The following is a 15,274-nucleotide window of genomic DNA, read 5'->3' as shown; positions in this document are numbered from 1 at the left end:
AGAATTGGAGAATACATTGTTGTGTGAAGAAATTCATTGGCGCCAAAAATTGAGAGCTTTGTGGCTCAAGGAAGGGGATCAAAATACTCAGTTTTTTCACAAGGTGGCTAATTCTCATCGAAGGTACAATCGTGTGGAAAGGCTTCGTATTAATGGTGTCTTATTTGACGATCCAGCGGAGGTAAAAGATCACATTGTGCAGTATTATCAAAGCTTATACTCGGAACAAAGCACTTGGAAAACTAGGATGGATAACCAGCCCTTCTTGTCCATTGATGAGGAGGATAATAGGTGGTTAGAAAGAGATTTTGAGGAAAAGGAGGTATGGGAGGTGGTAAAAGGTATGGAGGGTGATAAGGCACCGGGCCCAGATGGCTTTTCCATGGCTTTCTTTCAAGCTTGTTGGGGTGTAATTAAACATGATGTTATGGCGGTTTTTGTTGAGTTCCATCGTAGACGTCAATTGGTGAAGAGCTTGAATGCAACTTTTATTTCCTTGATTCCGAAAAAGGCGGATGCGGTGGAGATGAAGGATTTTCGGCCCATCAGCTTGGTGGGAGGGGTATACAAAATTGTTTCTAAGGTACTCGCCAATAGGATGAGAACTGTTTTGGGTAAGATCATTTCCAACTCTCAAAATACTTTCATCAGGGGTCGTCAAATCCTAGATTCTATGCTCATTGCAAATGAATGTGTGGATAGTCGTATGAAATCAGGGGTGCCAGGTGTTCTTTGTAAATTGGACTTGGAAAAGGCTTATGACCATGTAAATTGGGACTTTGTTTTGTATTTGCTGCATAGGTGTGGTTTTGGTGAGAGGTGGAAGGCTTGGATAGAGTGGTGTATTACGTCGGTAAGATTTTCCATTCTAGTGAATGGCTCCCCGAAAGGGTTCTTTAACAGTTCGAGGGGAATTCGGCGAGGGGATCCCCTCTCTCCGTTACTTTTTGTGCTTGTTATGGAGGCCTTGAGTAAGATGGTGAATGCGACGGTTGACCAAGGACTTTTGACAGGTTTCTCGGTGGGAGATAGGGTCTTCTCGGAATTGGTGGTTTCTCACTCTTTATTTGCTGATGATACTTTGATTTTTTGTGAAGCTTCTCTCGAGCAAATCCGGTATGTGCGTCTCATTCTCTTATGTTTTGAAGTTGTTTCGGGTTTGAGAGTTAATCTTGGAAAGTCTAAATTGTGGCTATTGGAGAGGTGGAGAACATTGGAGTACTAGCTAATATCCTTGGGTGTAGCGTTGCCGATTTGCCTATGAAGTATTTGGGTCTCCCTCTTGGGGTGCCGTATAAGGATACGGTTATGTGGAATGATGTGATTGAGAAAATGAAGCGTCAAATGGCAGGTTGGAAGAGGATGTACCTCTCTAAAGGAGGCCATTTAACTCTCATCAAGAGTACGTTGACTAATCTCCCGACTTACTTTTTGTCTCTGTTTCCGATTCCTATGAGTGTAGCTAAAAGGCTTGAGAAAGTCCAAAGAGATTTCTTGTGGGGAGGGATGGGAGATGAGCCTAAGTTGCATCTTGTAAATTGGAACCAAGTTTGTCGTCCCCTGCACTGCGATGGTCTTAGCATTCGAAAGTTGCATCAATTTAATCAAGCTCTCTTGGGGAAATGGCTTTGGAGATATGCGAATGAGAGTGAGGCTCTTTGGTGTAAGGTTATCAAAGCTAAGTATGAAGACCAGGAAGGTGGGTGTTGCATGAAAGAGGTTTCGGGTTCTCATGGTATGGGCTTATGGAAGCATATTCGACAAGGTTGGAGTTTCTTTGCCAAAGGTATTCGGTTTGAGGTGGGGGTGGGTTCGAAAGTTCGTTTCTGGCATGATATTTGGTGTGGGAAAAATTCTCGAAAGCATGCCTTCCCGTCCCTGTTCAGTATTGCTAGATACAAAGAAGCTTGGGTGAAGAATAACTTTACTTGGAGGAATGGGGTTGTCGAGTGGAATGTCATTTTTGTGCGGCCCATCCAGGATTGGGAGATGGATATAGTTTTTCCTTTCTTTGATTGGTTGTACTCTTGCAAGATCTCCCTAGGTACTGTGGATCGTATTTGCTGGTCCTTGTCTAAGAAGGGTAAGTTCGAGGTAAAGTCGTTCTTCAAGGCCTTGTCCAACAGTGATCATGAGGTGTTTCCTTGGAAGAGTATTTGGCGTACTAAGGTGCCATTGCGAGTGGCTTTTTTCGGATGGACTGCGGCCCTAAGCAAAATTTTGACTCACAATAATTTGCGTAAGAGGAACCTTGTGGTAGTGGAATAGTGTTGTATGTGCAAGAAGACTGAAGAGTCAGTCGATCATCTTCTTCTTCACTGCGAGATTGCAAGTGCTCTTTGGCATACTATTTTTAGTCGGTTTGGGTTGCTTTGGGTCATGCCTTGCAGGGTAAGGGTGGGAGGGCATTCTCGAAGTGCGGTGGTGTGGAAGATGATCCCTCTTTGTCTTATGTGGTGTATATGGAACGAAAGAAATGCTAGATGTTTTGAGAATTCCACTAGGACTGTAGAGGAACTTACTCATCTTTTCTTTTTTACTCTTTACTCTTGGACGGCCGCTTGGCTTGCTCCTTTAGTGATCAGTTTTTCTGACTGTCTCTTTCATTTCTCTCCCTCTTAGGCACTCTCTTTTTATACTTCCCGTGTATGTGGGTTGCGCCCCTCTGCACTTTTGCTTTATATAATTATTACTTATCAAAAAAACTTATAGAGAAGAATGGCTTAAGGAGCTAAGCCTCTAACTTCGTTCTCAAAAATATCCCACAATCTTTATATCCAACTATCTTCTAGAGATGGCTTGAGCCCATGAGATGTGCTTACTCCAATTCTTACCCTATACATAATATCATGAATTGCATTACAAATGTTCCTAAGTCTGTCTATCATGGAAGGTTCTCCTGTTCCGCTCTTTCAATTGCATGGATCATTGCTAGAACCATTAGTTTATGCATAAGGTCTTGCTTTTGAAACTTTGATCCATCTAATCAATGGTCCCAACCCAACTTCTTTATACCCAAGAAACACTGCATTTTCACATAAAAGGGTGACGTATACAGAGCAGGAATGGGCAGGAAAGGAAGAGGTGAATGCAATCTTCATCATATTGCCCATGTAGTTTACAATAGGAAGAGGCATGTCATCGAGGTCGATAGGTGCAAACGGAATGGGGAGTCCGTGGACCATCTTTTTCTCCATTGTAAGGTTGCATATGCCTTATGGTAGCTATCTTCAATCGCTTTGGGATGTCTTGGCTTATGCCTAATCAGGTGGTCGATTTCTTTGCTTGCTAGTAGACGGGTGGAACTCTCGGAGTGCTGTCACGTGAAAGATGGTGCCTGCTTGCCTTATGTGGTGCCTGTCGAGGGAAAGAAATGGCAGAAATTTCAAAAACCAAGAAAGGACGTTGGAGGAGCTCAAGTCCTTTTTCTTCTATTCTCTTTTTATTTGGACAGCTGAAGTTGTAGCTCCCTTAGTGATTACTTTTAATGATTTTCTTCTTCTATTTAGGCATTCTCTTGTATACATCATGTGTACTAGGGTTGCGCCACTCTGCGCTTTTTGAAATGCATTACATTACTTATTAAAAAAAAACAATGAACTTCTAAGATTATGCCATGAGTATGGAGTTCATAAGCATGGAGTTTATCTTGAGTACCCAGCCATCTCTAATGGTAAACCAAAGGATCATGGATGCTGAGGGATTATGTTGTCATGCCAAACAATTTTGTACCAATCTGCCACAAGACCATGGAATTGAATGCTATTTTTTGTACTATTCCTTATTAGTCGTCCTCAGTCGGATTTGGCTAAAAATGCTAAAGTATAGCATTCTTGATTTCTATACAATCCATGAATTGAGCTTCCATACAGCACTATCAACAATCTCCTGAACTGTGGCATTCGTCCGTAAGCCAAAATCATAAATAACCTTTTCGCCAAATCTCCCAACAAGAGAGCCAGACGAATACCAATCATCAAACCACAATGAAATAGATATTCCATGATCCACAAGGTACTTAAATTTCTCATAAGCAATAAATCTTAGTTTCACAAATGTTCTTGTTTCTAATTAGGTAAATGCGAACCCAATTAGAACAAGAGAGCTAGGCGAATACCAATCATCAAACCACAATGAAATAGATATTCCATCATCCACAAGGTACTTAAACTTCTCATAAGCAATAAATCTTAGTTTCACAAATGTTCTTTTTTCTAATCAGGTAAATGCGAACCCAATTAGAACAAACTGACAAAGATATTTTAGCATAGTTGCCCTCATTTTTATTTTTTTTTGATAAATGTAAAATTGGTCCCTGTGGTTGGCCTAAATTACAAAACACTCCCTATTGTATAACAAAAAATTTATAGGTCTCCGTAGTTGGCCTAAATTACAAATCACTCTCTATGGTATAAGAAATAATTTATAAGTCCTCAGGGTAGGCCAAAATAACAATTTACTCTTTAAAATCAATTTCTATTAAGTAACTTAACAAAATCCGTTACTTTGTCATGTCATACTACTACAATAAATTAACCTAATCTCTTCTATCCCCAAGTAACATAATCCGTTACTTTGTAAAGTGCCCCCAAGTATACAGAAAATATACAAGAGAAACCACATAACTAGTAGAAGCAAAAGAAACAGGAAATCATAACTAATCACCAAAGGAGAAACAAAAAAATTGTCCACAAATATAGGGTATTGAAAAATAAAAACTTAATTTCCTCCAAAGCCCTCTCACAGTCCTCAAAACTCATGTCGTTCCTTCTCTCCAAAGATATCACAAAATTCATGAATACACCATCTTCCACATAACAACACTCCTAGTTTGCCGGCAGTTTACCAACAAGCATACAAGTCAATTACTAGTCTAGGCATAACCCAAAACAGCCCAAACAAACTAAAGAAAACCTTCCATATGGCACAAGCAACCTCACAATAGAGAAGAATATGGTCCACAAACTCCTTATTTCATTTACATATGCAACACCTATCAACCACAATAACGTGTTGCTTCCTTAAGTTGCCCATGGTAAGGATCTTACCTAGGGCCGCCGTCCAGGCAAAAAATGCCACCCTTAGCGGAACCTTAGTCCGCCAAACACTTCCAAGGGGGAAATGAAAGACATCATTACAACCCATGACACTATAGAAGTATTTAACATTATTAAAATAATGATTAAGTGATTAAATTTATCTCTTCCTATCAGCTTAAGCTTTTGGGATAACATGGTGATTTAACATGGAAACTTCTCTTTGTTAAGCAATTTGAGAACCTTCTTCACACAAAAGCTTCTATCTTTAACTTTTCAACTTGCTGTTCTGGCTTACCAATTGAGGCTTCCTTCACTTTTTGTTAGACTTCAAAATCTCTATCAATGTTTTCCAAACAACAGCCATATTAATAATTTCTTCAAGATATTCAAAATACACATGAGCCATCTTTTTCTTTAAATTCAGATCTCAAGCCACTTTTAAATCCACCAGTAGTCATACATTCACTTTCAACTATTCCACATTTTGCGAAATAAGTGTATATACAATCTTGCATAATCAATTCGACACAAATTATCTTATTGAAGAGTATAAAACTAATCAAGAAGATCATTTGAAGATCTCGTAGAAGAATTTCTATTTTAAGAAGCGAATTACCCTCTTGCCAAGTTGATCCAATCTTACAGGATCTTCGACGATGTGAAAACACTATGTGGCTCCTCGCTTTGATACCAAATTGATGCATAACAAAAGGTTTGATATCAAAATTGATGCAGAACAAAAGGTCTGATACAAAATTTGATGTAGGAGAGTCTGGGCAGCAACTTGTTTTAAAGTTTAGGACAAGCTACAACAACTTGGGGGTACCGAGTATACCCATATGATCAGCAACTATAGTGATCTCGCCAATACTCATGAGTTGGATCATTTGCTCTAATACCAAATTAACGCAACACAAAAGGAAAATTACAGAAAATAAAAATAAATCTATGTTGAATATAGTTTCACCGATCAACAATGGAGTTTGGCAGAGTCTCACCACCAAGGGAGGAGTCACACCTCAAAAAAAGAAGTCTCATCTCTAACAAAAGTATCACACTCAGAAAATATAATTCTTCGTTCATCCATTCATTGATTCTAAACTCTTACAAAAGAACACTTAAATAGACAGATGAAAAATCATAACCCTAATTTGGTTGACTTTGGGCAAAGTCTGTTATTGAATTGCAAAATAACTTAAAACTTTGGGTCAAGCCCATTATTTGAATTACAAATAAAACTGATAACCTAAATAAAACTAAAATAAACGATTCTTTATTTTTCATCTTGCATCACCTTGCTAAGCATGTCACCCTTTGTTAAGCATGTATGTGCTTATTTGTTCAAGGCAGCCAATGTTCTCGAGCTGTGGGAGCTAAATTTGGTTCAGGTGTGCTTTCTTAAAGAGAATTCTATTGTTGTTGTGTGGTTAATGTGTGGAGCGACTAAGGACCCTTTGTTAAGCATGTTTGTGCTTATTTGTTCAAGACAGCCTATGTTCTCGGGTTGTGGGAGCTAAATTTGGTTCAGGTGTGCTTTCTTATAGAGAGAGCCGTTTCTGTTGCTGTTGTACAGTTAACGTGTTGAGCTAAAGGACTAGGGACCCCTAAGGTGTGCTTGGACTTCATTGTGCATTTCTGGGGGTTTTGGTAATTAGCTTGTCAAAAAATAAGACATCAATGTGTCCCCTGGCATATTCAACAAATGCAACACATGTTTACAGAAAATTAATGGAAGTTCAGCAGCTCAATATGAAAACAAATAAACATTCTTGAAAAGAGGCATTGCCTCAGATTGCAACTAACAATATCTTGCTTGTACCTGAAGAATGCGGACCTTGTTGTTTTCTCGTGACACTATCCTGCTGATAGCTAAATTTGGAACGATACTGCAGATAATAATTTCAAAAAAAAAAAAAAAAAGTCAGAAGAAACCATCGGATCTAAAAAATCAACTTCAGCAGCAGCTTGTAGCATCACTCTTCTTCCATCTCAATGACCACTACTGGGCAATGAATATCTAATTCACAGTTTTGCACAAGATATAGAAAAATGGCAAACTAGAAGCTTTAAGGATCACATATTCAGTTCACCACTGCATTCCATGGAACTAGTATTTCAAGGAAAAGTATCCCAGTTTAAGCATAATACAACATTAAGTCAAAGAATGACTACTTGGATCTTTCACATCACTAAGAATTCAGTTCCATCCAAATACTCCATATAAGGCATGATGGTATGGCATTTCATATGAGTACACTCGGCGTATATTAAAGCAACCTCTCCAACATGCCACTAAATCCACTACAGACTTAGGTATAACCTATTGCCTTTTTCCACTAAATGAGGACTCCTTTGTTGGCGCCCAATGTGATGAAAGAGGATGGACATGGCTCCCAGGTGTGACATGCCCAAGTGGTTGGCTCACACACCAAAAATCAATGAGAAGAAATGTTCTGCATGTCACAGCTCAGGATGTCTTGCACCTTCTTGAGCCCAGGACATCTCAATTTCTTTCTTTTTCTCCTTTAACTTCGTGGGCAAGATTGAAAGATTACACAAATCCATCCATCAATGCTAATTGTACAAGAATATACTAGAAGGAATATTTGTCTTGAATTGGTGCTGCGATAAAGGAAATTAGAGTTTCTATTGAGCTCCAATTTGGTTTTGAGTATGACCTCATATTTATGTATCTATGTAGCAAGTACAACATATTCTAACAAGCCCATAGTTTTTCTGTTCTTATTTGGCATACACATCGTGGAGACCAACCTATATTCAATGATGCTACAAGGAACAATGAAGGATTTACAGAAGCAACTTCTTAGGGACAAGCTGCATTGGAATTAACTACATTTAGAAGTTCACAAAACAAAAGCATATATTACTTACTCAGGAAGACTTTCATATGCTGTTAAAACACTCCATACTTCATGAACAGAAGCTTTTACAGTGATGCTAGCAACAACACAACGATGAACGCCTCCGTTTTCCTTGAGCCCAAAACCATATTATCAGCAACTCTTAAAATAGTCTAGGGTCAATCAGGAAGCCAGGAGAAAATAGTCTAGGGTAAAACAGTTACCAATAGACCGTCAAATCTACGAAGATGAACCTCATCCACCATGCAAGCTCGATCAAGTCTGCAAACTTTTCCAAACACACCCCAGTTACTGTTCAATTCATTAGAAGATAGAGGCAAGGGACCCAAATTAGAGCCAGCAAATTTCTCTTTAAACTCTCCAAGTGACAATTTATCCATTTCACACAAGCCACCATCCAAGTTCTTGTAGAGTGAACTAACAACACCCATGGATGTTCGTGCTGATGAATTCCCTTTGAGTGCTATCTTCTGCACACCTTCCAAATTCCTTTCAGCTCTACAAGCCAAGGCTTGAAGATTTACAGGAAGATCCGATCTGATAATCCGCTCCAAGAAAATTGCAGGGAAATTGAATCTTGGTATGACATTAACTTCATATGATAAAGTTGTTGATGAAAAACTGCAAAAAAAAAAAAAAACCAGGTTAAGGAGAAGTTAGAAGAGTAATAACATGATGCAATAGCTGAAATTGCACAAGTATTTGCATAAATAATGTATTGATGAGCAAAAAGGAAAATTTATGATGATGGCAAACCAGGCATGGCTCAGCCTGTCCAAATTTCAGCTTCGTACAAGCTCAGCTATGGCCCAAGAAGCATTACATAGAGACAAGAGACAAGGAATGCATCATTAGAGTTCAAAAGAATAAATGTTTTATAAATAAAAAATTAGTAGTATCCACTTATACCATGATGCATTGACTATTTAGTGGTTTCCAGAGCACCTCTTCTGTCACAACTCCCATTACACAAGAATTGAACTTCCATTTAGCACAGCTCTCCAAATATTAAGAGTTTTTGATATTTAATGTTTTACACTATATTTCATAAATGTCAGGAAAATTTATATATGTGAGACAACAAATAAACACCATAATGCCAAATTGTTTTCAAGGATTCAAATACTTGGATGGGGGGGGGGGGGGAGAGAGAATTCTAGAATGAAAGGTAAAGGTTAATTCGGCTCCGGTGGTTGGTCTTGGAAGAGTATTTGGAAGAGTAAAGCTCCTCCGAGAGTGGTTTTTTTTTGTGTGGACAGGAGTGCTGAGAAAAATATTAACATTGGAAAATTTACGTAAGAAAAACATTATAGTGACGGAGTGGTGTTGTATGTGCAAGCATAGTGGTGAATCAATTGATCATTTATTATTGCATTGTGAGGTTGCTATAGAGTTATGGAACATGGTTTTTCAGTTGTTTGGTGTTACGTGGGTGATGCCGGGTAGGATGAAAGAATGTTTGGGAAGTTGGAGAGGACAAAGAGGTAATCGTACAGTTCTGCAAATTTGGAGAATGGCTCCTTTATGTGTTCTGTGGTGCTTATGGAAAGAAAGGAATGCACGAAGTTTTGAGGGCCGGGAACTTGGACTTATTGAGTTGAAGAAAATGGTGCTCCAAACACTGTTCTCATGGGGAGTAATGTGGCATTCGTCGCAAGCTTTAGCGCTTGCCGAATTTTTAGACTTATGTACTTCATTTTCAGCTTAATAGCTATTTGCTTTTGTGGGCTCTATTGTATATTTCCTGTGTACATGGGTTGTGCCCCTTTGCGCTTTTATATAAATTGATATTACCTATCAAAAAAAAAAAAAAAAGAATGACAGAAATCTGCAGTTCCAAGTATTTAATATACCGATTGGCTTGGCTTGGTTTTAGGGTTGAAAAAAGAGGAAAAGAAGCGAGAAGAAGGAAAAACATCTTATTCCTTAATGCATCTACCATATGGCATCTACATGTGTTTAAATAGAAAAGTAAAACAAATTATTATGGAAATGCAGTCAATGCATATTACAGAAGACAATAAGAGAATAATGGCAATAAAATCAGATCAGTAGAGAATATAATCATAATCTTTCTTCAACACTCAAGCTCAAACAAAGATGTCTCACGTGTGCCCAACTCCCTTTGTCAAAATAGCCAAAAGTTGTTCCCCTTGTCTTAACATAAGGTGTACAAATTAATCCTTCACACAATTTTCCCTTGATTTAATGCCTATCAATTTCAATGTATTTAGTTCAATCATGATATAATCTCACAAAATCCTTATAATAATATCCAAGTACTTTCAGTAGAATCTTCAACCACAATTATTCACATATCCCGTGGGTCATGGATCAAAATTCAGCTTCTACACCAAATCTAGCAACAATTGACTCTTTCTTACTGCACCGGATAACTGATTTTTTTTTTTTGATAAGTCACCAAGTAACTAGATTTCTTCCCACAAAAGTGCAATATCCCAAAGTAGAACTCTGATCCATGGCTAATCCAACCCAATCTGAATTGTATAAGATTTTATTTTAAGGTGAGTATGTCAAGCAAATAACAACACGTTACTTGGTGAAGATTTCAAATACCGAAGTCGATGTGGAACGCAGCCTTTAATTTTATTTAGGTTTTAATTGTATTAGGGTTAATTAGGTCTCTCATGTTATTATGTTTTATTAAATTTTTACGAATCTTTTATTATTGTAATTCAATAAATTGTTGGTTACTTGGGTTATGTTAGGTAAGTGAATAAAATTACGTTGGGCACGTTATTGAATGGGCGTTGCCCGTGGGTTAGGGTTAGGGTTAGGGTTTAGTCTCTAAGTCTATTTACGCATAATTTTCTATTGTAATTGATAGCTTATGACGAATGAAAATTTAGATTGATGGTTTGTCAATTTCCCCCTTTGTTTCATGTTTCTCTCTCCCCTTCTTTGGGGCTTTCACGTTTCTCTCCCTTTATTTCGTCTCTTTTTCAGCTCAATTTTGTCTCTTTCTTCTACGATTCTTTTACTTTCTTCTCAACGCTTATTGTACCGCATCAAAAGTATTTTGTAAACTACTTTTATATGAACGTCCCGAAGTGAATGCATAAAGTGTGTGACAAATATAATAAACCTTGCAAATAATCGTGGATACTGATAGATGCCTTTATCCACTAGAGAACTTTCATCATTATCCCCTAACTTCTTGCATCCAAGCAATCCTATTTTCTTGAGTTGATCAAGATCCTATTTTCGTTGAGAGATGAATATCCTATGCCTTGATCTAGCTACCTCAATGCAGAGAAAATATTTCAAACTCATTAGCGAGATATTTCCATAACTTTTGTATTTCTTCATCATCATTCCCAAATTATGTCATCTACATAAACAACTAAAGTAGTTACCTTTCCTTGTAAAGACTGTTTAATGAACAATGTGTGATCATGACTTTGCTTATAGTTACACTTCTATAAGGCTCAGAAAATCTCTCAAACCACACTTTAGGAGATTGTTTTAACCCAGACAATGCCTTTTACAGTTTACAAACTTTACCATTGACCAAATTATTTTGAAGTCCAGGAGGAAGCTCCATGTATATTTCTTCCTCTAGGTCCTCACAAGGGAATTCATACTTCACATCAAACTGCTAAATTGGCCAATCTAAATTTGCTACCAACAAGAGTAAAGACCCTGATATTTCATCTTCACCACTAGAACAAATGTTTCCTCATAGTCCATCCTTAGGTCTGTCTGAAGCCTTTTGCAAGCAAACTAACCTTATATTTTTCGACCAAGCCATCAGCTTTATATTTCTCAGAAAACACCCATTAACATCCTACCACCTTTTTTCCTTTAGGTAATCCAACTAGGTCCCATGTATTATTTTTATGAAGGACTTTTATCTCTTTCAGCATTGCTTCCCTCCACTTGGGCCTCCACTTGGGCATCCAAGTGCTTCTTGGACACTTGAGAGTAGACACTTAGGACATATAGGAGATAAAAGTACGATAGGATAATGGAAAATTATTATAAGAAACAAAAATAGATATGGAATACTGAGTACATGATCTTATTCCTTTGTGTTGAGCTATTGGAAGATCCATATCATTAACTGCAGGTATTGAGGTGTCTAAAGTGGGCGTAGGGATTACCTGAATCAGGAGTCGACATATGGCTGCGAGACTAAAGAATAATCTTACTGTTTGGATGCCTAGAATAAACTCATAACACCTCCACCAATGGCTCACATTGCTCACAAACAGTTGGCTGACAATCACATTCTAGAACATCCTGTTTTGGTAAGGTGGTAGGTACAAATAAGGGATCTGTCGTCACATGTAAAGGAAATGTTTAAAGATTTCTCTTCACTACATGTCTCCCACTAAAGACAAATCTCGAGAAGAGAAAAATAGGGTTGAGATTCAAAAAGTTCACATCCATAGAGACAAAACGCTTTTGAGCAGGGGGATGATAACACCTATAGCCCTTTTTGAGTTGGCGAATACCCCAAGAATATATATTCATAAAAAAAAATAATAGTAATAACCCCTCTCAAACTACCGCCCAATTGACAATGTCCTCATCAAACTTTCAATTAAGACAATGCCCCCCTCCCCAAACTACCAAAATATTATCAATGTCTCTCTCAAGGCTAGCAAAAAGACAAAAATGACCCTATAGATTTTTCAATAAGACAAAAATACCCTTATAAATTTGAAAAAAAAAAAACAAAAAAAAATTTAATTTAAAAAAAAAAAAACTAATTTTTAATCTTTAATTTTTTTAAAAACGAAAATTTTTAAACTTTTTTTTTTTTTAAACGAGCATTTTATTTTTATTTTTTAAAACGAAGAGTTTTATGTTTTTAAAACCGAAATTTTTATTTTTTATTTTTTAAAAAAAAAACGTTTTTTTAAAATTATTTTATAAAACAATTTTTTTTTTAAATGAAAATTTTAATTTTTTTAAAAACGAAAATTTTTAATTTTTTTTCTTCAAATTTTTAAATTTGGCCACCTCTTGGATTTTATGTTTTTTTTTTAGGTGTTTTTATAGAATTTTAGTATTTTTGTTTTATTTTATTAAGGGCAGTTTCCTTATTGGGGGGAACATTGACAATTTTTGGTAGTTTGGGAGGACATTGTCACAATTGAAAATTTGGAGGGACATTATCAATTTAGTAGTAGTTTGAAAGAGCATATATATACTTAGGCCCCTCTAGGATCCAATTTACCACAGGATTAACTATGAATATAAACAAAGCAAACACAACAAAAAATGCAAGGAACAAATAACGATGATGACAAGGATGTTGACAACGTCAATGGGTGTCTCAAAGTTAAGGACGCATCATGGCATTTGATTAATGAGATACGCCACAATAAGCAAGGCATCACCCCAATAGGATTTAGGAACATTCATGGAAATCACTAATGTCTCGGTTACCTCTAGGATATGTCAATTCTTATGCTCAACAACCTCATTCTGATGTGAGTTATGGGTGCAAGTTGTTTGATGGGTGATATCATGCTCACTAAGTTATGATTGTAGGTCAATTGAGTGTGTATCATCTTATGCAACATCTGAAAACATGAGAAAACATCACTTTCATCTTTCAACAAATAAACTCAAGTAGTGCAAGAATACTCATCATTAAGAGTAGCAAACCAAACTAAATCCAGAGAGAGACAATACGTGACGGACCCATATATCAAAATGAACAATAGCAAAAGATGATGTACTTTTATTGCCAGGAGCAGAAAAAGATACATGGTGGTGTTTATCCAGTTCACAAGTATCACAAAATTGGGAAACATTATTTTGTGAAAATAAAGATAATCTTATGAGGGGAAAAAAGTAAGGAAGTTAAATTCAACCCTTAAGATGGGCTTAAATCTTTGCTAAGGAATAATATAGGACTTCAAAATCTCCACAACCAAAGCACATATAATGCTAGATTCTTTTGGAAACATCTCAGCTTTCAAACCAAAAGTAAATGAATTCTACCTTGACCCGGATTTTAAGGACCATTTGCCTTCAAACTTCTTAAAGTCTCCGTCAACCATTGAAAAGTGAAGTTTCCGATCATTAGCCTGAACATAAACAATTTCTCATAATTATAATATATGCATGAGAAGTAAGAAATGGTAAAGGATGAGAGCATGATTTAGAAAATACCCAAGAAGACATTCAAAGGACAAAGACAGAAGGTTGAATCATGTTTCCTATAAAATTTGGTTTGAGTATTTACAGAATTGAGAAATTCTTGAAGATCCAAGACAACACGTGCTTCAATATGCCAATATAATGCCCTTTGCAAGCCTCTTTGCTCCAACCATATCCGACCAGGATGTGGGCAAGGTATTCTTCCACTAACAGTTAAACAATGTGCAATCCAGTCAGGTAAACAGCAATAATAAACAACGTACCAGTTATGCAATTTCAGAAGGGACCAGTAGTTAATATTCAAATAAATTGGGGTGATTGCAATAAACAGGTTGCCTCATTTTTTCGCACCAATTGGACCAGAGGCTATTTATATTCACCGCAAGAATTCATGGAATTGTAACATCTAACTAACTCAGAAAATTCATTTACCTCTCTACACACACAATGAATTGGTCTACGAGACCAGCCTACATTACATTGAAGATCATAAAGCCAAACACACAACGGAAAAAAATTTCCGTCAATTTTTATTTTTTTTATTTTTATTAATGATAATTTCCTCCAAATTCCTCCAACCCAGTCTATAGAACTGCAAACTGGAAAGTAATTCAAGAAAGAGCATTACATGGAGAATGAAATCAGATTGGGAATGAAAGAGCCGTTGTATTACCTGCAAACAAGATTGGGAATGAAATCAGCGAGGCGCTCGTAATCGGTGAGAGCGTTCCAGACCGATTCGATGTCGGCATTGACCGATATTTCGGCCTTGATTCTGCGTTCCCGCCAAGACAACACTTCGACCTCACAATGCACCATTTTCTCCTCTTTCTCATCTCCCAAAACATCATCAGCATTAGAATTTGTGTTATTAGTATTCAGAAGGTTTCTTCCAGAGCGGCTCCATTGGGGTCGGCCAAATGAGGAAGACACGGCTACGCACTTCCGGCTGCGCTGAGAAGAAGGGCTACGTTGAAATTCAAAAAGGCCTACAAACCTAGGGCTTGGTTTCACCGTCCTTTGGAGAGCGTGAGTTCCAAAGGAAGACGAGGAGGTTGAAGATTTGCAGGTGATCATTGAAGAGATGAAGAGAGTGTTTGAGTATGTGCAACTTCTTCGTGACCACCGATTTGTGCTGGACAATGCGTGGCTCCAATAAATCCCGTTTTCATTAGAAACCATAGGGTTATCTTAGTCATTTCCAAAGGCTGCACA

General features: G+C 37.3%; 1 protein-coding gene across 2 annotated transcripts in view; it reads right to left on the bottom strand.

Annotated features, from left to right (window-relative positions):
• LOC132186750 (uncharacterized) overlaps window positions 1-15,190 on the bottom strand; it is a 20,874-nt gene extending 5,684 nt beyond the window's left edge. The window contains exons 1-6 of one of the 2 annotated variants that reach the window (XM_059600780.1): window positions 14,733-15,190; window positions 14,145-14,265; window positions 13,901-13,986; window positions 8,125-8,542; window positions 7,932-8,032; window positions 6,859-6,925 (exon numbers count right to left, since the gene is read on the bottom strand). In XM_059600780.1, coding sequence (XP_059456763.1) covers window positions 6,859-6,925; window positions 7,932-8,032; window positions 8,125-8,542; window positions 13,901-13,986; window positions 14,145-14,265; window positions 14,733-15,136 — 1,197 coding nt within the window. In that variant the 5' untranslated portion in view covers window positions 15,137-15,190. Of the gene's footprint in view, window positions 1-6,858; window positions 6,926-7,931; window positions 8,033-8,124; window positions 8,543-13,900; window positions 13,987-14,071; window positions 14,266-14,732 lie in introns of those variants that run through there. The other variant, XM_059600781.1, reaches the window with a different exon arrangement.
• Window positions 15,191-15,274: the final 84 nt, after the last annotated feature.

This window comes from Corylus avellana, chromosome ca7 (assembly GCF_901000735.1).
Source record: "Corylus avellana chromosome ca7, CavTom2PMs-1.0".
Taxonomy (NCBI): domain Eukaryota; kingdom Viridiplantae; phylum Streptophyta; class Magnoliopsida; order Fagales; family Betulaceae; genus Corylus; species Corylus avellana.
This window is presented reverse-complemented; position numbering and strand designations above follow the sequence as displayed.